This window comes from Blennius ocellaris, assembly GCF_963422515.1.
Source record: "Blennius ocellaris genome assembly, chromosome: 10".
NCBI lineage: Eukaryota > Metazoa > Chordata > Actinopteri > Blenniiformes > Blenniidae > Blennius > Blennius ocellaris.
The window spans coordinates 19,426,929-19,448,888 of NC_137659.1; the positions used below are offsets into that span (position 1 = coordinate 19,426,929).

General features: G+C 42.6%; 3 protein-coding genes across 4 annotated transcripts; 2 read left to right on the forward strand and 1 right to left on the reverse strand.

Moving 5' to 3' along the window:
* The first annotated feature begins 3,231 nt into the window (after positions 1–3,231).
* Positions 3,232–9,342, forward strand: LOC308135691 (GRAM domain-containing protein 2B-like). 2 transcript variants are annotated; one of them, XM_080503778.1, is made up of 13 exons: positions 3,247–3,370; positions 3,932–4,078; positions 4,200–4,257; positions 5,359–5,431; positions 5,701–5,804; positions 6,026–6,115; positions 6,624–6,695; positions 6,792–6,848; positions 6,930–7,005; positions 7,135–7,191; positions 7,276–7,378; positions 7,597–7,707; positions 8,562–9,342. In XM_080503778.1, the coding sequence occupies exons 1-13, from the start codon at positions 3,327–3,329 to the stop codon at positions 8,575–8,577; spliced, it is 1,008 nt and encodes a 335-aa protein (XP_080359904.1). In that variant the 5' UTR covers positions 3,247–3,326; the 3' UTR covers positions 8,578–9,342. The 2 variants fall into 2 exon arrangements, with proteins under 2 accessions (XP_080359905.1, XP_080359904.1); XM_080503779.1 differs by lacking the exon at positions 3,932–4,078 and having other exon boundaries at positions 3,232–3,370.
* A 2,569-nt stretch (positions 9,343–11,911) lies between these two features.
* LOC308135944 (alpha/beta hydrolase domain-containing protein 17A-like) lies at positions 11,912–18,914 on the reverse strand. The gene is made up of 6 exons (XM_080504114.1): positions 18,793–18,914; positions 17,181–17,266; positions 16,123–16,679; positions 15,649–15,843; positions 14,404–14,583; positions 11,912–14,069 (listed from the first exon to the last, which is right to left on the reverse strand). Exons 3-6 carry the CDS (start codon positions 16,674–16,676, stop codon positions 13,844–13,846), a joined length of 1,155 nt encoding a protein of 384 aa, XP_080360240.1. The 5' UTR covers positions 16,677–16,679; positions 17,181–17,266; positions 18,793–18,914; the 3' UTR covers positions 11,912–13,843.
* Positions 18,915–19,700: 786 nt separating this feature from the next.
* On the forward strand, positions 19,701–20,359 carry LOC308135535 (N-acetylglucosaminyl-phosphatidylinositol de-N-acetylase-like; the record flags this gene model as incomplete). The annotated part of the gene is given in 3 exon segments (XM_080503584.1): positions 19,701–19,876; positions 19,878–19,922; positions 19,924–20,359. Coding segments are annotated over 3 exon segments (657 nt in total).
* Positions 20,360–21,960: the final 1,601 nt, after the last annotated feature.

The following is a 21,960-nucleotide window of genomic DNA, read 5'->3' on the forward strand; positions in this document are numbered from 1 at the left end:
TTATGACCAGTGTCAGGTGAAATAACCAACAATGATTGTCTTTATCGTGGAGTCTGTTGGTGTGAGAATATTTCACCTGGGAAAAGTCGATGTTTAACAAGGACCACATTTTGACGGTTAATGGAGCGGGTGGACGATCTGGTACGATCACATCGATACCAGACCCCACAGGCCAAGGCAATAAAGGCAACATGGTCTTATAGTGGGCCACCTCTAATAATCTAGTTGTCATTCATAAAATAGATCAGAGTCACAATTAGATGGACAGATTCCAGATGATAAAGAGCAAAACTATTAGTTTGGACACAATGAGACGGTCACATGAGATATTTAATGGCTTTTCAAGCCAGAGAGAGACATGTTTGCAAACTTGGGCCACGACATGTAGGACAAGAGTCAATTTTAGCTTCATCTCTGCTTCCTCCTGCACAGTTTCATCTGTTTTGATACAACTGTCTGCAAACCAGACTATCATGGCCGATCTCACCACTTCCTTGTTGGCCTTCCCCTTTCAGTCTCGTTGCTGTATATCTTTCTGCCACACGTCAACTTTATGACTAAGATTTCTTTAAAAGTTCTGATTGGTTTGTGACGTTTTCATTAAGACGACCAAGAAGGAAAATTGTATCGGTTTGTTCATTTTTCAGGGACCATGTACAAAAACAAATTTGAACAACGCTTTTGCACCAGATTCAGCCGAGGCGAGTTTCCACCTGCGCTCCCAAAGGAGATCATGTGAGTTCTATTGTCAGACAGCAGCTCGTGTGAAGTTCGTGTTTAATGCTCTCACAGCTTTAATTCCTGTACTTCCTGTTGGTGGCATGCGTAAACAAGTCCGATGACAACACACCTTCAACTGTCACAACTGGCATTCAAGCTCCATTCACAAGGAAGTCAGAGTCACTCACCTTCATGAACAAACTCAAGCTCATAGGCATTTTTTTGTTCACTTTGACATATCCACCAATAAAACCGACCAGGTGAAGACAGTCAGTGTGACTCTAAACAAACACTGCCGGAACTGGACTGATCGTATTCCTGACATGACCGTGGACTGGGATGAAAAGGTGCTGATTATCTATGTCTCATTGATCATTTCAGCCCATTTAATAAGTCCTGAGTCATGACAAGAGACATGACTTGCTTCTTTTGGACATTTTAAACCTTCTCTCCACAAAATCGTAATGTTCCAGTAAACATGCACTCATCATTATATAGGGAGGGCATAATCCTCTTATTTTTCAAAGTTTGTATGTTCTCTAAAGCGACTGTACATTAAAGGCAGGTACTGTGTGGAAGACAGATGGAAAACTTCTAACATTAACCCCAAAACACTGATTTATCTATTACTAGTATTTTGAAAATATTTTATTGGCTGTGTCATTTGCAATCTTGTGCAAATGGAAACGCTGCGCAACTAAGTAATGAATAATTAAGTGAAAGTGACAATTAGAATTAGACTATATTTAGTTCATGGTACTTTAGTTTATCGCTTGTATTCAGTTTGTTTTTAATTTTAGCACAGGCTCATAAAACTATTGTTGCTTGGTGTCAGGCTTGCGGAATAAATAGAAATCTGTCACAAAATCTCATACTGTCACATTTAGGAAGTATTTGCTCTGAGAGTTAGCACTTCGGGAATGAGCTCCTTTTCCATGCTGATGACTGTGAATGGAGAAACAGGTCAAGATCCTCCTGTTGACATTTAAAGCGAAAGTGAGAATATATTCATTATTCATTATTTTTACTTGCACACTTGCACCTGCACTGACAGAATTAGCTCATCATTGCTAGTATTAAACCGTAAACTTATAAATATAGATACAGCCGGGTGCATCGCACAAAATGTGAATTTTGATTTGAAATGAATAATCTCGAGCAAGAGTTTGCAAACTTGTCAGCATTCTAGCAATGATATCAAATCTACTTAAGGGAAGTGATATGAATGAACTGTAATTATAACAAAACAAGTGGTTTACAAATTCAGGAAAGCTTAAAATGACCTGTCTCTAATAAAATATTTTAATTTATGTGATATTCCAGGAAATTATCTTTTTGTCCAGGAGTTATTCAGTCTCTCCTTAGGTTTTCATGTTGTACATCTGTTGTTCGTCACACTGGTTCATCAACAAAAGGTCGATATGGAAACAGAAACCGACATGCAACAGCAGACGTGGCATGTTCACCAGCCACATTTTGCTTTTTTTTTTTTTTTTTGCTGCTTTATCAGTTGCATTTTAAAGAGGATTTCCGGGTCAGTGCCATCTGGAACATTCTCCAAAAATATGTACACTGACGTTTTACAGACGCATACTAGTAACGCTATGAAAAGTGAAACATGAATAACTGAATAAACGGGTAGAATAGAAGCACAGTACGAATTTTAAACAGGAATATGACAATATAAAAAATGTTAACCCTCTTCCATTTAGGTTGCATGTTCTCCATGACTCTGTGTGTGTGTGTGTGTGTGTGTGTGTGTGTGTGTGTGTGTGTGTGTGTGTGTGTGTGTGTGTGTGTGTGTGTGTGTGTGCGTGCGTGCGTGCGCGTGCGTGTGTGTGTGTGTGTCTTTATTTGCCTTAAGATGGCCTGGCATCCTCTCCAAAATATGCTTACAGTCACCTGGGAAGCCCCCCCGCCAAAAAAGTAAATAAAAAATTGAATAAGCAGTGAAGAAGATCGTGGATTAAACATCTATTTACTGACACGATTCCCCACATTTACACATTTAAAACACCGTGGACACACATGCACACGTTCAGGTTTCCATAATTCCCCACATGACAGACAGCGTTGGGCACAGTGATGATACGCAATGAGGATTTATTCTGCAGAACAAACCTCTGGTGGGCGTGTCTCGCCTCAGCCTTTCTTCCTGATGTGTATCTCGCGCTGGCTGAACAGGTTGCAGTGGCACAGGATGCTGTCCCCGCATACCTGGTTCGCACTGAGGGCGTGTGTGCACGTGTGTGTGCACGCGCGCGCCCGTTTTAGACGTGGAAAAGTCAAGGTAAGCGGTGCCGCCCATAGCAACGGTTGTCAAGGAGGAGGAGAGGCGGCAGGTAGTGTGGCTCCTCGTTCCGCCGCCGCTGATTGGTTGAGCTCCATCGCCAAGTCCCGCCCCTGGCAGCTGATTGGCTGAGAACGCAACATTTACTTTCCAGTGGGAGGCTGTCCTTGGTGTTTGTTTCTTAACCTGCTGCTTGGACTTAAAAGAGTTGTTTCCAAGAAAGGAGGCTAAAACACACACAGCTTCAATGAGTTAGTCAACTTTAACTTAGGAAATCACTACATAACCTGTCTGGTGAAGTATTGTTTTTGCCATCATGAATGTGAAACAGAGGAGGAGATTGTCATTGGATAGCTCTACGTGAGTATCATTCTTTTTCTGCTCCTTCCTCTCCCTGGGGAAAAAAGAAAAACAAACTTTGTTGGAGGACAGGCACAACTATTGGTATTTCAGACTTGCCAAAAATGCAAGCGAGTGACAGATGTGTGCACTATAGCTCTTTTATGTCGCCAGGCTTTTGTGTTGGCTGCCTTACAGGAGTTAAAGCATCCTCCAGAGGCCCTGCTGTTGCCCAGAGACTGCAGAGTAACCACACAGTAATAGGCTGAGAGTGCAGGTGACAATCTGAAGAGGTTTATCAAGGACAACCAAGCAAATTTAACTTGAATTTTCTCAGGAAAGAAACAGGCCAAAATCGCATGCATCACCGACAGTACATTATTTACTTTCCCTGGAAAATGAACTTTTCTGTTCAGAGTTCGTGTGAAATGTGAGAGCAGCTCTCCTCTCTTCATTTGATGCAAATAACACCCCCCCATTCAAGTCCAGATATACTTATCTGTTGGTAATTTCCTGGATGTTATCATTCTGTGTTTTTCTATTTCACTGGTGTGCATTTATCTCCTGGTATCTGGGGGATAGGTTGTTGGATGGTGCTGGACTTCTCGGTGTGAAAAAAAGCAGCACCTTGTTTAATGGTAGGAAATCCAGAGTGAGCCAGTCTCTAGATGATGACCACATCGAGATCCAGGAGTTAAAACGCAGCCTCACCACTAGCCTGCCTCTCAGGTACACTCTGCATGGCTTTGGGAAAGCTTCATAGTGTGGTTGAAAATGCTGAACCCTGTGCAGGGACATTGCTCTGCGTACATTTTGTTTATGTGTGCACTGTGTGTATGAACTGTGACAGAGAGCAGCCTATATCAGAGGAGAACCTGGATCGATCAGAAGGCCCAATCCACAATCAGGTAAGTCGTAATAACGCAGCTATGGCTGATATTTATTATCAGAAAGTTTGAACTGTGATTATAAATGTGTGTGTGGCAGATAAACCGAGAAGAATATTTAACTCGGACTGGTTGGATTTTGTTGTCGGGGTGTTTTTGAGGTAAACAGGGTCTAGTTGTGACTAAAACCAGAAGTAAAAGCAGAGGATGTTGCTCTTTTTCACATATAAATCCAGAGACATGGCTCCGAAATGAATGAGAATACTCTCTGAAATCTTTACTTGCTAACAGGCTGCTTCACTCTGTTTGTTTTATAATATATTCATTGTATTTCAAGTCTTCCAAGTCATTTTTTGTTGTTTTTACTTCACTTGGTGCAAACAACACAAGCTGTTCAAGTCCACGTTCCCATTGTAGAGGAACCTGCTGTATGTTTGCACATTTGTGGAAGTTGTTTGTTACATAAACAGATCTAAAAGTGAAATAATGTTGAACTTCCAGGAACAATACTCCAAAATCAGGTCCTGACAGTTTGACTACAGAACAGGACCAGGTCCAACCCACAGTTCTCGTAATAGAGGAACGAGTATATGTTAGTATTTCTCCACTGGGAGTCAGTAGCAACAAAAAACATAGTGAAAATGTAAGTAAATATCAGACTTCTGGTATTGATACTGCAACATTAGTCATAATAATTTTACTTGATGGATATATGACTAAATAACTGTCCATTAGTTTATAGTTTCATATCTTAGAAGGCCGGTTTAAAATTCTACTGGAAATGTTCTCGCTCTAAATCTCAGTACATTTATTGATTTTTCCATCGTAGAGAAACACGATTGTGTCTTGGAACAATGGTATTTTTCACACTAAACATTGGGAGTGACCAAATACTGAGCTAAAAGCAAAGTGAATATTGTATTTGTATTCTGTAGACATCCAGAAATAAAAAAAAATTTGAAAAATAGAAAAATCTCCAGTGAATCACAATATTCTTAATTTCTGCCGAAATGCTTAATTAACCATGTCCATACAAGTTCACTCCCGTCAAGTCAAGAGTGAAGAAGTTCAACTATTTATTTATTTATTTATTTATTTACACGTCCCTGATTCTTCATACAGAGTTTCCAGAAGCACAATAAAAGCTTCCACAAGCTGTTTCCAGAGCTCCCTGAGGACGAGAAGCTGACACACAGTGAGTTTGCCTGAGATCAAGAGTCTCTTACTTATTTGCTAGTATTGATTTATTGAAACGGCATCAGGTTGCCTTGGTTTTTCACTCTGTCCTGAATTCTTCGCTGCCCGATTGAGTCCCGGGTGACAGTCGGTTTGCTCTGTGGTGAATTTGTAAATGATTTGACATCCAGGCATCTGGACGACACCCGCAGGTTCATTATGGTCACGAATGGAGAACCGTCTCCACGTTGGTCACAGTAATGTCTGAGTTGTACGTCTTTGCTGCAGCATTCACCTGTGGCCTGCAGAAGGAGGTGCTGTACCACGGCAGACTCTTTGTTTCGGAGAATCATGTGTGTTTCCACTCGTCGGTGCTGCTCAAAGACACCAAGGTAACAAAACACACGTGGGATTTCCTGGTGTCTTTTCGTATGTACTTTTGAGCTGAAACGCCACAAACAATAAAGAACAGTGAACACTGCTATTACTTCCCCTGGAAATGTACCTTCATCTTCACTACCGGGGCATTCTATCTCATTGTCAGTCACAGAAACATTATTTCGGGAATTTGTGTTACGGTATAATTGAATGGATTTCGTGGAACTCGTTGCAGGTGGTGATTCCTCACTCCAGTGTGAGGGAGGTGAAGGGACACAGCTCAGCCTTGTCCATGCTGTCCATTCAGACGGCCGATGGAGAGAAGGTGGGAAGCTCCACGTGGTCGTCTCTATGTTTGATCTGGAAGCTAATAGAAACTTCTGGATTTGTCATTATTGCCCTTCAGGGCAGAAACCACGTAGCTCCCCTGGGGCTGTGTGACATCAAGACATCTCTGAGGGTTTCTAACTCAGCATGAAATACATCCACGGGGAATTGCAGCTGCGAAACCAGGAGATGTTCTTTTGTTGAGCTGAATTTCAAACCTCCATCATCATACGTGTGATCAGTTTGAGCTGCTATTGAAACGGACCCGTTAAGGAAGCCATTTCAAACACTTTTTATTGAATAGTAGAACGTTCTCCATGTGATTACCTGCTTTTGCTTTGTCTTCTGCTTGATGGCCTTTTTTTTGTTGTTGTTGTTTTTTTAAACTGGCCATGAAAAGAAGGATGCATTCAGATTCCTTCAGTGAAACAAGAGTTTGAATGAACCTTCCCCTGCTCAGGTTTGGGTTTTTTTTCTTATTCAATTACTATTTGTGTCTCTTCTAGTACTCGTTTGTGTCGTTGAGGGGTCGTCAGATGTGTTATAAACTCCTACAGAGACTCTGTTCACATGCACAGGTACGGCAGCCACCGTTCAAACATGCGTTTCTGCATTTCACTTCTTTCTTCTTCTTCTTTTTTTTTTTTTAACACAAATTTCTGTTTCTCAAACAGGCTTGGATTGCAAACAGCAGCCCCCATGTATCTTCCGCTGAGAATGAGGCTGATCAGGTTTGCTGGTTGAATCTTGTTGTACTTGGCTGAATATGTGCGCAGATTAACTCCTTTTCTGCATCCTTATCGTTCACACAGATGTCCAGCTATTCCAGTATAGAGGACTTTCCCGATCAGGACTCCACCAGAGACTTAACCCAGATCTCCAATGAAGGTAATAAAAATCTTTTTAAAAAAACAACTAAAAAACAGCAGCCAAGAGTTGAACCTTTTTCCAATAAGAAATGTGTTTGTTTTATTTATTCCTGTTACCGAGCACAGCAATACTTTTGGGCCTTTCCAGGTTCAACGGGACACAATTCCATCGGTCAAAACAGCCTAACAAATGAAGACCACAAAGGTGAACGTGCACAAAAAATACAGGCCATACAAGGTTGCTCACAGTGAAGGGTCATTCTTGATGAAACATATCGATCTCTGTCAGGTGAGACATCATGGCTTTGGTGGGTCACTGACAGCATCAAGTCATTTATCGTCTTCAGCCAGACTCAAAATCTCAGCGTCATCTTTTACATCTACTTGTTTCTGTGAGTATCGTTCTTAAGGGATTTATCCCGTCCCACCCCGTTCTGGAACACGTCGTCAGACTTTGTCCTCTGTTGTTTCAAGCAGATACGATTCACTGATAATGTAACTTTAGCACTGCGCCCGTCGCATACTTCACTCCCTTCGTCAAAGTGAAAGCACGCCATCGCGGAAGACTAAGCTCCATGGCATGCATTAAAGTGTTGTTTATCGATTGCAGGCTGGTGATGCTCCTTCTGGTCTCCAGCTACATCGGCCTGAGGCTCATCACTCTGGAGCAGCAGCTCAACTCTCTGGGTGGCCTGATTGAATTCTCTTCAAGCCACAGGCCGTGAGTCCACACACCTCGCCCAGTGAGGTTCCCCTTCACGGCGCTGCGCACACCGTAGTGCTGGGGACATACTGAGAAACGACTCTATTTTAACACTTTAAACATGACTGAAACAGTCCCGAGATGTATCTGTATATAGACAGATACGCATTTAGAACACACACACATACACACACAAGAAGCATGAATTGTCGAGGTTGAAAGGCATGAGGAAATGTTTTGACTCGGAAAAATTCAAACTGGTTGTGCGAACTTTTAAAACAATTACTTGCTGATGAGATTACGCATCAACAAGGTTGTTCTACTGGTTCACAACAAGTATTTTAAAAAAGGAAAAAAAAAAAAACGAAAAGAAAAGATAAGCCATCTCGCTCCTGGACCGTGGCACCGTCTGGGTAGCATCTTTAGACTGTACACGTTCAGCTGACACGTGTAGATAACACTAAAGGCAGCGACAGTGCAAATGACATAAAGCTGCTTACGTTCTTTTCTTGTCTCCGATGATGGTTTTTAGATGATTGAGGTTTCCATTGAAAGAAATATATATTTATACTCTAGAAATGTGCTCACGTTTTGTTTGGGGTTTTGTTTTTGTCAACCTTCTTAGAAAACACTGGACAAGATATGAACGGCATTCACAACCACTGTGCTCTGATTATGTGATCATCTGTAAATATGGTAGTTAATGAGTCCTAATGACTTATAATCATAATCATTTACTTTAATTTTGCTTGTTTTGTTTTTCATTATTCAGTTTTTTTCACACGAGTTGTAAGGATGAGATGATTATTTTCCGTAACTGCATGATTTGCACTTCATTAAGTAGCTTCCTCTTCCTCCTTTGTGTTTCCCAGACACCAAGAAACATAATCTGAGACGGGCAGCAGAGGCAACCGAATACCTCCAGGAGCACAGAGCAGCACACTTTTATGTTGCCATCCTTCTCTGCTTTGCTCCTCGTAGACAGACTCCGCCATAATTCAGTGAAATGTTTTCTTCTTCTTTTTTTTCTCATGAGTTTTTCAATTTTGGACATAAACACATTCCCTCATAGTTGAAATTTAAGCCCTGTGTTTGTGTGATCGTCTTCTTCTTCGGGGGGGAATGCAGATCAGCGTGAAGTTGCTTTTGGGACGTGTGAACCGGGCCACACATGGCGCACAACATGGATGACCGATTGCACTGGCAGAGAGTCATGGGGGACGATTCTTTTTTTTCTTTTTTTTTCCTGTTTGCAGCACATCGATTCTCTGCTGACAGATCAAAAAGTGAGGGGAGGCTCTCCTGCACAGGGCCATATGGAGGCAGCCTGCCGGAGCCGTGTCTATTTTCTGGCTGCTGAACAGCTGAGCTCAGCGAGCTCAAGTTGTTGGAGTCCTGGCTGGCTTTGTCTTCGATCAACACAATCTGCAAACACAGAAAATACCCCTCGCTCTGTCTGAACGTACATACAACTAGGAATGATCAATGATGTTGTTGTTTGATCTTGGTTTTTTTTTCACTTTGAGAGATCATATGTGTAAAGTAACTGCTTGAATGTACAGGACCTCTGCTTCAGGGAAAAAAACATTGGTAATGACAGTAACCAGCCAGCAGATGGCAGCCAATCCTATTAAACTCATCAGCTTCAATGCGCTTTCTTTTGTTTTGGATTTTTTTTGCATTTAAATGGACCAATAATTCAGGCACTGGCATCTCCTCTATACATACGTTTCACAATTTATACCACCATGATTGTTGATCAATTTTTTTCACCAGACACGGGATTTTAAATCGAAAGTAAAGCTGAGCCATAGAAAGGATATTTGAGATATTTCTTTGCACCAACATATCCGTCTCTCGTGAATGTGTAATTTATTGCAAAAAGCCTGAAAAGGATTTTTAAAAAACAATTAAAAACATTCATATGTGTTTAAAAGCAGGATGACATGTAAACCATACAAGGCGTGTGAATAAATGTGTGTGCGTGTATGGAGAAAGAGAGAATATTTAACAAACTATATAACATGACAAATCAGAAAATAGAATTAAAGAACGGCAAATTCAACAATATTGCGTCTTGGTTCGCTATTTCCACTTGTACATTGCAATTTACAGATCAGAGTGGATTTTTATTACCTAATTCACATCTTCAAAAGGCATGAAACATTTGGCCACATGTGGCTGGAACTGAAAAATATAGTGAGCTCGATCAGATCACCATCAGAATAACCTGTCAAAATATAGGAATAGTCTTCAATGTAGACTTTTCTACATGTGTAGTAAGACACATCATCTGAACTGAATCCACACAACAATACTGACTAACGTGCGCCCCTGGTGGTCCAATCAATACATTGCAGTTAATGTCGAGTTCATCTTGTGTAGGTTTGACAGCCCTGCTATAAGAATTGGTTGTATGCAATGTGGTTCGTATCATGTGGGACTGGGCTCCACCTCTGATGCTGTGAAAACGTCTGTTGATGTTCAAGTTGCAGACAACTTTTTGAGAAACACTTGAAACTTTCCCCACTGATGGTGGAAGACTTTTGTCCTAAACAATCTCGATAAATATTCAAAATGAATTCAAAATGATTTGGTGCATTGACTGTTACCGTTCTCTTTTATCCCTCTACAGTTTGAATAGGAAATTAAACCAGTAAGACTTATTACTGTGCAATTACTGAAATCAATCTTACAAGGTTCACCTTTTTTTTTTTGTACATAAGTGATTTTTATTTTGTCGTCCATAAAAAGGTCAAGATTCAGTCCCATGAATTAATTTCATTACATCATATTTTCAGTTTCAAAAAAAAGCAACATAAAATTACAAATTATAATACAAAGAGTAGAATAGGTAAGTACAGTAACCATATAAACAGTCCATTAATATCATCTACCCCCCCCCCCCCCGCACCCTGCCCTCCCACTTCCCCACTCAAACTCTAGCACAAAACTCAACAATACATCAGTTAGTATCAGCAATAAAAAAAAAATCAAAGAAATGTCCCGTAGTGTTTTGTATTTTTTTAAAAAGCGCTTCAATGTTCCAATGCCATGAGTTCAGCTTTACCCTCACATAGACTACACAATAGATAATGTCCCAACCCATCATTTGCTCTGCAAAAACACAATAGACATGCATACAGTTTTCACTGCTCAGCCCCAGACTGCCCACCCCGTCATTAAACATTCAAGGCCAGAGGATACAATATACGTCAATCATAGTGGTGCGGCGATAAAACGGAGAGTTTCCGCTCAGTTCCTTCAGCCCCGTGACTGAAATGTGGATCCAGAGGTTTCCCTGATAACCCGAACCTGTCCAGGAGGAAACTGAGGACTCCTTCCGGAGAGAGCCGCAGACTCTTACCCCCCCGATTCTTGTGACGGCTCAGGCCCCTGGCTCAAGAAGGAAACAGATTCCCAAATATTCAAATATCGAAGCACAGGATAAGAACAGGAGCGGTCCTGTTCCGAGAAGGATGACGGGAAGTAAGTGGCGTTCGGTAACCTTTCTGCTGCCGAGACCTACTTGTACTCCCAGAATGGAGTAATCCGACCAGTGCTCGTTCAGTGAATGTTCCCTTTTTTAACAAAACGGCGACGCCCACCGAAGTCGGCTGGTCTCCTGAGCATCAGGCTCGTACTTCTCGCAGATCAACATGGGGCCAATTAGTACTCATCCAAACAGGACGCCCGTATCAGTCCACGCTGGCCTGTAGAACATGGTCAATAATAATAATAATAATAATAATGAAGACACAGAGACTTTTACATTTTATACCCTTATTACACTTTGGATGCTTTGTACAATTAGTGCTGAACTTAAGACCTGCTTTTGTCATGCTTGATCTGATTTATATAAATGTGTAAACATACTGTAAACTACAGTACATGGCTGTGTGCGTGCATGTATGTTGTGTTTGTAAATATGTGTGTGTGTGTGCGTGTGTGTGTGTGGTGGAACCTGCACCACACCAACAGTGAGAGGCTCAACTATGGCTTGTGTCACACTTGAAGCGTGCTCGCCACCCATAAGAGAGCTCCTGTACATGTTTGGGGCCACGGAGGTTTGAAAAAAAAAAAAAAAAAAAGACGGAGCGAGTCGGCACGATCCTGGCACCTGATCTACATCACATTTGTTAGTCAGAACATCGACACGCATGGTTCGGATCCGCCCCAACCCCCCCACCCCTCCCACCCCACCCCACCCCCAACACCACGACAAAAAACACAGCTGGATAAATTACATTGAGACGTAAACACTACAAGAAATGTACAGAGGGTGAATACCAGGATGAGTAACTGCGGTGGCGAGTGCTACTGGAACAAGACAACTGAACCAAACGTGTGCTAAAACGTTAAATCGGTATAAATCGGGAGGATTACTCTGAATAGTCCTCATGAGTTTGGTGAACTGAGCAGCTACTTGGTCTCGTTCCCTCAGAGCCTCGTGCGATCACCAGGAGAAGATAATAATGATCTTAAAAAAAAACATTTAAACAAAATGCTTCACAGCGACCTGAACAGCTGCACTTCAAATGCAAATGTTTAGCTCGACAAATTTGTGAAATCTGCAGCCTCTGCTTTCCACGCGGGAATGAGATGAGAGCGTCGACGCCACTCGCTGAAGTGAAAGACTGGAAAGGGTGCAAAGGCCTGGTCGAGTCAACCAACCCGCATATTTTCTATGTGACAAGTGGTTTTGTTGGGTGCTGGGTAATTGTTTTGTTCCGGGTGCAGCCTCTACCTGGAGGCAGAAATCCACTCATCACATTGTCAGCAGCACAGTAAAACCTGCAAACGTGTTGTTGGGTTTTTTTTGTTTTTTTTTTCCTTCTTCCATCAACGTCAAACTTTCCCTTAAATCCTGCTTTTAGCACACGGGTGCACTCTGACCTTTAAAGTCACCCATTAGCCAACTGAAGGCCTTCAAGCGTTCCGTTTAGAGCCACATAATCCAAAACAGAGACATGGAAATGACTGAGCAGACCGGCGCTTCCATAGCAGTCTGATGAAAAGCCCACGAAACGGATGTTTCTCAGAGCGCTACAGAGAGACCCGGTTCCATTTTAACCAAACGACCAGATAAATGTTGAATTACAGTTATGTTCTAGAAAATGTTGCTGTGGAGTGAAAGACTACAGCCAGGAAACACACACACACAATCAATCAATGATGTTCCGAGACGCCCAGCAGCCAAACAAGCTAGGAGAGTATTCCAGACTCGTCCGTGTGTTTCCACCATAACTGACCCTGAGGGGCAGGAGCCGGACCCCCCAGGACCACACCGAGAGGAGCGGGTTAGTGTTAGCTGGACCACAACTTGGGGAAATGCCCTGGCAGTCAGACGGTCGTCCAATAAACAGGTAAACAAAGAGCAGAGGAGGGGACACGAGCTTGACCACGGTACGTCCACCGGAGAGAGAGAGAGAGAGAACCGGTCAAGCTGTGGAGGTATTCTTCATACGCGGGCCGGAAAACAACAACAAAAAAAACAAAACAAATTATAATAATAAAAATACACCAATATTAATAAGTCTCCAGAAGCCTCCTCAGCTTGTAGCTGTCCAAGTCATCGGGATGTTCTTAAATACTGTCGGCACTCACTCACACAAACGCGTCCGTGCTTTATCCAGGTGTCCATGGAGATATGAACACACACACACACGAACACAAACACACACACACACACACACCAAGATTACATCTGTGTGCCTTTTCGGGGCAGAGCGTGACGTTTTCTCTTCTCGGATCAGCGAGCTCATTTTGAAGTCACATCTGATAACACTGCCCACACTCTGAGAGCCACCTCACTAATGCTGGGCCAATGGATACATCTAAGAACTACAATCTAAAAAAAAAAAAAAAATTTTTTTTTTTTTTTTTTTTAATAAAAGTAAAAGTTCTCCCCTTCAAAAGAGGAAACAGAATATCGTTCCTGTAGTTGAACCTGAAAGTGTGCTGCTTCAAAGACACACAGATGTTGACGAAACTCACACATGCTTTTTAGGGGTTATTTTCTCAGCCACACTTTTCAACCGAGCTTAGGTCTTTTTTTTTTTTTCCACACGCATACATGCATGCACACACACACACACACACACAAACACACACACAGTCCCATTTACACACACAGGGAGAGGCTGTTTATCTCTCAGGCGTGCTGTGCAGCCAGGTCCTGGTTGATGAAGCGCCGTAGCCTCTCCAGGTACTGACTGTAAAGCTCAATGTCGTTGTGACCGGCTCCCTCCACCCAGAGAGGCTCCACGGCCTTGGGGCAGCGCTCGAACAGGGCGAGGCCGTGAGAGAAGTCGATCACCTCGTCCTCTGTACCGTGAATGATGAGCACCGGAGACGTGATCTTCGACACCTTCTCGATGCTTGAGGGGAGAAAACAACAAAAAACAAAACGCGGGATCAGTTTCTCCTCGTTTTACCAGTCCAGGGAAATGTAATGTCACGAAGGTTCAGGTCTCAAGTTTTAGACAACATTATCCAAACTGCATCTAACCTTCGCTAAACAAATCCCAATGAGACAGCGAATCAGACATTTAGGGACAATCATGGTGGAAATGTATCGAGCCGCCATCATGAATTTCCTACTTTAATTATAACAGACCCGCTTGTTTTTCTTGGCCGTGATATTTACTTCGCTCGGTGGCAGAATTAAAGCAGCAGTGGTAAGCTCTGGGGGTCTCCTGGGAGTAAACTTACTTGGGGAAAGCGTCAAAGCAGTACGTTTTCTTCGTGTCTGGAAACGCCACCCTCATGCCAGAAGTGAGAGGAGAGTGGAGCACCACGGCGGCGCACTCGAACCGCGATGCCAAGTCCACGGTCGGCACGGTGCCGATGCTCTGTCCGTACAGGATGATGTTCTCGGGGCTGATGCCGTACCTGAAGACACAAACACTCAGCTCAGTACACCGAGAATGAGATGATGAGAACCGCGTTGAAAAGACGAGACGCTGTGGGTCGGCAAACTTTTCCTGACCGCATGAAAAAGAATAAACACGTAGACACAAAATCCTCATTAATTAAGGTCACAAAATAACAAATCGTTCCTTCTTTGTTGCCAACTGGTGTTCAGTGTCGGTCTTAATGTTGCACGACAACTTCCAACTCTTACAGTTTCGACGCCGCGTAGACAAATTGTAGATCCAGTTACAGTCCATGCCTCTAATGACTAGTTGATGTAAAACAGCAAACTCCTTATTTTGAGTTTATTTTAAGGGAAAATTTACTTAAACATCCCAAGACATTTTAGGCTGTATTAAAACAATGGAAAACGTGCTTAATGTTTTTAATTAGACTTCGAGGATTAGATATATACATATACATGAAAAAATTACCTACAGACCTACCAATAATAACACTTTTTTAATATATATATATATATGGAGGAAGTCATTACATTTTCAGAGTCATTATTTTTTGTGTTTACAATTCCACAATAAGCTGTAGATTACATCATTTCTATAACCAGGGAGCTTAAATCATTTGGGTCTACATATCTCATTTGGAGGCACTTTTAATTTTCCCGAAATAGCAAAACAAATCTCGGTAGTAGAAAAGCAAAGCGACGTTAGAGTCACTGATGGAAAAGATACTGGGGCTGACATAAACTGGAATTACGCTTTAATTGTCCAGTGTCCTCTGTGCAGCCACCTGGATACGTTAATTTGCTTCCAAAATTAGGCTCATTAACCGTGCTGGCAGCAAATAAACAAGAGGAGCATTGAAACAAGTAGAATTTCCGGCGAACACGCAGCTTTGTGACGGCCAGCCATCGCTGTGGTTGATACGAAGCCACCGTTTCTCTGTGACTGACCTGGCTGAGGGTCTGAGAAAGGCTGTGGCCAGCAGGGGAGATGTTTGTACAACCCCGAGCCAGACCAAATGTTAAGTTTCACAAATTAATTCCAAGACTGGACGGAAACGAGGCGTTTCGGTTTGGCTCACCGGGAGCGCAGGGCGTGCCAGGCCGCATCGATGTCGGCATAAAGGTTCTTCTCTGAAGGCTTGCCGGTGCTGACGCCATAGCCCGAGTAGTCGTAGGAGAAGATGTTGCAGTTGATGCGGGTTCCTAAGCCGATGTAGAAGCTGCTCATCTGGCCCAGGTCGACCGCATTGCCATGCGAAAACAACACCGTAAACCTGTTTCATGACGGAGGTAGAAGAGAGGATGGAGGTTTAAGCAGCAGGTATGTAGCAAGACAAGTCGAGATGGAAGGGATCAGAAGAGTCCTCGTCTGGACACGATCTGACACGGGAACTAGTAAATGTGAAGATTTTAGACAAAGTAAAGTGGGGTGATTATTACTGAGAGGTTTGAGGTATGACATAAGACTGTGAGAATACAATTGTAGACGATGAGAACGCAGGTTGTGTGTGCTGCTGTGTGCTCCAGATGTTAGGGGATGGCGTTGCTCTCACCTGGCGTTGGGGGCACAGCGGATGTACATGCATCCAACCCGGTTTCCTCGACTGGACCTGGTCAGGAACACGTCCGTCACGTCCAACTCTCTCTGCGAATACTGGAACTCTGCCCTCTCCGTGAGGTGCAGCTTCCACCTGCCTTCTCCCCCACTGCCGCCGCCACCACTGCCAGTGCTACCACCACCACCACCGCCGCCACCACCACCACCACCACCACCGCCGCCGCTGCCGCCGCTGCCGCCACCCCCTCCTCCGCCTCCTCCTCCTCCCCCTCCTCCCCCACCTCCAGTACCACTGCCACTCCCTCCACCTCCTCTGTCAGCGCTGCCACCGGCACCTAGCCGGGACCGCAGTCCGGGGGCTCCGAGAGACGGGAGAGCGGCCCCGGAGCCGGACGCAGGCGCAGCTCCGGCAGCAGGAACAGCATCTGGGTCAGGGAGAAGAGCGTAGGTGGGCTCTGGAGGGAGGAAAGCCAGTTTGGCTGCAATGCGACTGGGGCACGGGGGGCAGCAGAACAGGCAGCATAGCTCTCGGATGGACAGACCGTTCATCTTCTGGTGAAATAACGAGCAGAACGGGAGACATTTAATGACACTGGTTAAATAAGACAAGTGAGCAACAAGCAAAGTCCCATCAGAATTCCTTCTGCAAAGTATCATCTTACTTTTACAACTAATATTTTCTACTTGTTTTGTAGTTTTAATATAATGCAGTTGACTCATTAAAACTTGTAAACAGAAGCAGGAAGGCAACATCATACAGAAAAGGGCAAATACTCAATGAGCACAAAGTGTGTTTAATTGTTAAGGTATATAGTAACCGCACAAGTGAAATATGATTCTACAGTTGATTGAATGGTTAAGTAAAAAAAGTTAAAAGATAGAAGAAAAAAAACAACAACAACAATTTGCTCATTTCACACTCAAGCTTCACAGCAGCTCCACATTGCACAAACATGTGTAATAAGAGACTAATGAAAATGAACAGTTGAAAAATACAATTCAAGTGATTTTAAATATGGAAACCCCTGCATGCGTGTGTTGTAATAAGCGTACCTGGATTCAGAAATCCCAAGAGCTTGAAGTCAACTGGCACACAATGGTGCCAAAGTCTTCCGGTCCAGTCACTTATCCAGCTGGATCTTTATCAGAAAAAAAATATGCAATTAAATAATACCCGACCTGAACCAGAGTCTGTAGCTCTCCCTATATCTATCTGTCCATCTGTCTGTCCTATCTTTTCCTCTCCTCTATCCTTTCACCCCAACTGGCCAGCAGAACGCCGCCACCTCCAAGTCTGGTTTCTGCAAAGTTGCTCTGCTTGCTCATGTGGATTTGATTGTTGGAATTCTCTCTGTTAAAAGCACCAAGAAATAACTGTGTTGCATTTGTTGCTATATAAATAGAGTTGAATTGAATTAATACAATCTGCTATTCATGACAAAGTGCATAAGGTTAAAAAGAGTGAAAACTCTAAAACGTCAATGGATATTCTGTGTGCTTGCTCTCGTTGTGGACTACTTGTCAAAGCCTTTTTTTTATTATTATTATTATTAAAGGTGACTCATCTCGTATTTGAGAATTCCCCACTTTGTATGGGGAATTTTGGGGCAGTTTTTTGTATTTTATTTCAACAACGGTTAGCTGAATTATTAATGAAAGTCATAGCCCACTATTCCCAGATTTCCCACATGTTTTGATGCTGAGGAGCATTGTCACCACATTTCTAACACATTAGCTTGAACATAAACACTTAATTACCAAGATGTATCACATCATACCCAACTCACAGGGCCATATGATCTAAACCAACACTTTATCTTCAGAGAGGGGCTTGCTTTGGTTTACAAAACACAGATATAGAAGAATTAGCATTCTTTCAATAGAAACAGCTTCCGGTTTATGTTCTGGGGAGCTGGCAAATGTAATCTCGATGAATTTATGAGTCACTATTACATACAATGAACTTTATGCCATTATTGCTCAGCATTCCCTTTTCCCAGAGACATCAGTTCATAACATCTGGCCAGTAACCACATCAGCCTGCCATACGTTGACGATTCCTTCTTCTCCATGTTGTTAGCCCGGAGAAAACAGTGTTAATGTTAATTCCCATTGTGTGGCAATGTGAATAAAGCTAAACTATTATCGACTCCGTTTAGTAGTGAAATCTCAACATTTGCTAGGTTACAAGTCTTGAGACTTGACTGTGTTGTAATTACCAATGTTTAAACAAAAATGATAACCAAACACTTGGGAGTGATTTAAACCTGAATACACGCCGACTACAGTTGAAATATAGTGAAAATAGAGGCAGGAGGAAAAGACATCGCCAATGCAAAGTGGTGAGACAGCGCGGACTCAACACAGACGTCAGTTGTTTTTATCGTCTGTTAAACAAATAAGGTATCAAGTCGCCACTATCGTTCGCCTTTGTCGTGGTTAAGAAGACGATATCACTGCGTACTTACAGTAACTCGGATGCACTGGACGATGGTGTTTGATTACATCCCACCAATAGACACAGAGCGGCTGATATGCTAATGGTGGCTAGATGGTTAAAACGATATTAACCTCTGGCGTTAGCCAGTGATGCTGAATGTCTAAATGAGACAGCAATACGGCAGAGCACGCCCACACCAAGAAAGCCAAACGAATGTTCTCTCACCGCTGTCACTGCACTCCAGCAGTTGTCCGGGTTAACGTCAGCCACCGGTCAGTAGATCATCACTTATCGTGAGCAAGTCAGGCGGCTAGCAGCGGCAGCTAGCAGCGGCGGCTAGCTTTAAGCTGGCTACTTAGCGATTCACAGCCGGAAGTGACGCAAGCACGTCTCTCTTGATCCAAAACTTTATTAACAAAAGGAGGGGTCATTTGATATTCTTAACGTTTCCCAGTAAAATGTCTCGTATGTGGTTATAAATATGAATCAGGTCGAGAGGTTTTTTTTGTTCTATTTATATCCATGCTCTAAAATTACCCAATATTGTTCAATTGAACAATACAATCCCAATATGACAGATATATAACCTCTGACAGATCTTTCTGACAGTGCATGAAATGACCAATTATAGTCTAAGATGCAGGAGAGGTTTTCCAAACGTACCATTCAGGGTCTGTATGTCAGTGACTGTCAGTGACTGAGCTGCATTGTCATCGTCACTGGTCACAGCTTCATCAACGGTCTGACCAACAGTTCTTTTAAGACTCATTTCTGATTCTATTGGATGTACTGCAGGTACATTTGATGCTGTACAATGCACAGCATCACACAAATGTGCAATGTACAATCTTGCGATACATCTCCTTCCATGTCTGAGGCTTTTTTTTTTTTTTTACAATCGCTCCTTTTGCTGCAATTGCGCCTCTTATCCAATGGGCAGAATGTTTTTCCGGTGCAGTACCTTTTCAGGACCTTGTCCATTATATGGTTTGTTTGAATACAGGCAGGCCTGAGTTACTGGTTACTGTACTGGGGCTGTTTACGGAGATGGTGGTCGTCTTGATGATCTTCTCCAATTGAGCATGTTTAAAATGTATTTACCTTCGACACCAGTGGAATCTCTGCAGCATCTCATGAATGTTTCATCCGACCGAGCAATTAGCAGCGATGATGTCACAGCCGTGATTGTAACTGCTCATCAACACCACGAGTGCACGTTATTCGCGGTGACACTCATAAGACTGGTGGAATTAAAGGGCAGCGTGAATGTGCTGTGTCTGTCTGAAGGAAACTACTACAACCAAGGAGCAGTTGGGGATACCAGCCTCCAGAATCACCACAATCACCACGAGTGACTAAAGCAGAATGGAGCATCGACTTGGTTTCCTCCACTATTGTGCAGCACATCAGTGCTCACTCCTTCAGCATGGTGCTGACCTTTGACGGAAGAGGAGTGAGCGCCCACACCAATCACACATCCGTCCATAAAGCTGTCAGTCATCTTGCATCCCCTGAACGAGTATCCGGCGACGGCTGTACGCTGTCCGTGGTGACCGTCTGTCTCCTCAAGAAGTACATCTTCTTCCTGGACCTTCCCTTGAGCTGCCTGCTGTTATCAAGCCTGAGCTTCATTATAGGCTCACGGGGGTCCAGGCAAGCCGAAGCTGCCATGCTGTTTCATCGCACTCAGCTCCTGTGGTTCCATTACCTCTTTATCACTTTCTCCCGGCACATGTTGGTAAACACATTCCAAGTGACCCCACAGGGTCCAAAGAACCTGAAGATCTATTGAAACCCTAACATGTCCTCGCACTGATTGTTGCACTCAAAGAACGCCCTGTGCTCAGGTAATGAAGTGGAGTAAACTTTGTAGCTGTTTAACAGATAACAGATATCTTTGATTCCTGTTTTGATTGTAGAAGACAGAATGTTTCAAGATGCAGAGAGGCCCAGTTGCATATATATATATATATATATATATATATATATATATATATATAAGAAATGTGCAAACCTATATACACAGAGTAATCACGGTCCTACATTAAGGCAGGGTAAATCTATTCACATAGAATACAAAAGAATTACTGTAGTGACCGCAGACTGAGGAAACAGTGCAGGGGATTGTGGGAAAATGCTTCCTTGGACTTTGTTTGGCGGTTGCCACTGTGTTGTAGAAAATACATCAATGCAATAAATTCCATCTTATCAATCCTGTGTGTGCACTGCCAGTGCTACAGTATATATTAATACAAGACATTCAAGATTCTTAATGTTAAGCGATTAAGATTGTAATATATATTAAAACAAAGGGATTCAAAAGAAAAATACAAAATCAGTAAAATATTTATTATGAGAAATGTATTTCAAAAGTAAAATCTATTTTTTAATGGAAGGCCTGGGCAAATGATATTGTCTTAAGACCTGATTTAAAGGAAGTGTGTCAGCAGTTATCAGCTGTTCAGGAAGTTCGCTCCACATGTGAGCAGTGTATATAGAAACTAAAAGCTGCTTCACCCTGTTTGCTTCTGATTCTGAGACACTGAAAGACCTCAGGGATTTCCATGTTTCATAATCCTACGTGTAAATCTCAGATGTAGTCAGGCCCCAAATTATTCAAGTCTTTATAGACAATAAGTACGATTTTGAAGTGGATCCTTTGACACACAGCCAGCCAGTGCAGAGCTTTAAGCACAGGTGCAATGTGCTCCACCCTCTTTGTGTTGCTGAGGGCTCCGGATGAGCTGCAGCTGTCGAACTGATATTTTTTTTACTAAGACCTGTAAACACACTGTTACACTAATCCAGCCTGCTGATGTCAAACAGCTTACAAGTAAAGTTAAGCAAGAAACAAAACAACTACTGAAAAAAAAAATCTGCTGAAGTTCTTGTTTTGATAGGGGAGAGTCTTAAAACATGAGGGATGACAAAAGTGGTGTGTTCCCCTTAGATTCCTCTTATTTTCTTGCTAATCCTTTCACAGCACTAACAGAGGCCGAGTCATTCACACGTTAAGAACAAACATCCGGCATGTGGACACATGCTGAGATTACTGCTGGTTTATCCCTGCATCAAAACATCAATGTGGGTAAAAAAATGTATCTGCATACTTGTATGGAGATAAATGGTTTATGGTTTGGTAATTTAACTTGATGTTTAGTGGGAAATGGTTTTGATCAAACTCCTTCCTTCTCATTTCAATGTCCGTAGTTGTAAATATGCATGCAAACTTATTCATTTGTACACATTTTTTGTGTTTTGTCTCATACTGTATATCTAAAATAAATTAAGCTGAATCTTTTGATACTTCACACACAAAGAATTGTACCAACTTGCAACAACTTTGATTGGTGGATGTATTAAAGTCTTTGCTTTGATTTTTTTTTTTAACTT

What these genes read in the sequence shown, in the direction of transcription:
- LOC308135691 (XM_080503778.1), top strand. Translation starts at nt 3,327, where the DNA reads ATGAATGTGAAACAGAGGAGGAGATTGTCATTGGATAGCTCTAC. An exon ending in ACCACTAGCCTGCCTCTCAG is followed by an intron (nt 4,079 to 4,199) that starts GTACACTCTGCA and finishes GAACTGTGACAG; the next exon opens with AGAGCAGCCTATATCAGAGG. An exon ending in AAGGCCCAATCCACAATCAG is followed by an intron (nt 4,258 to 5,358) that starts GTAAGTCGTAAT and finishes TTCTTCATACAG; the next exon opens with AGTTTCCAGAAGCACAATAA.
- LOC308135944 (XM_080504114.1), bottom strand. Translation starts at nt 16,676, where the DNA reads ATGAACGGTCTGTCCATCCGAGAGCTATGCTGCCTGTTCTGCTGCCCC. An exon ending in CGCTGTGCCCCCAACGCCAG is followed by an intron (nt 15,844 to 16,122) that starts GTGAGAGCAACG and finishes GTCATGAAACAG; the next exon opens with GTTTACGGTGTTGTTTTCGC. An exon ending in TGGCACGCCCTGCGCTCCCG is followed by an intron (nt 14,584 to 15,648) that starts GTGAGCCAAACC and finishes TTGTGTCTTCAG; the next exon opens with GTACGGCATCAGCCCCGAGA.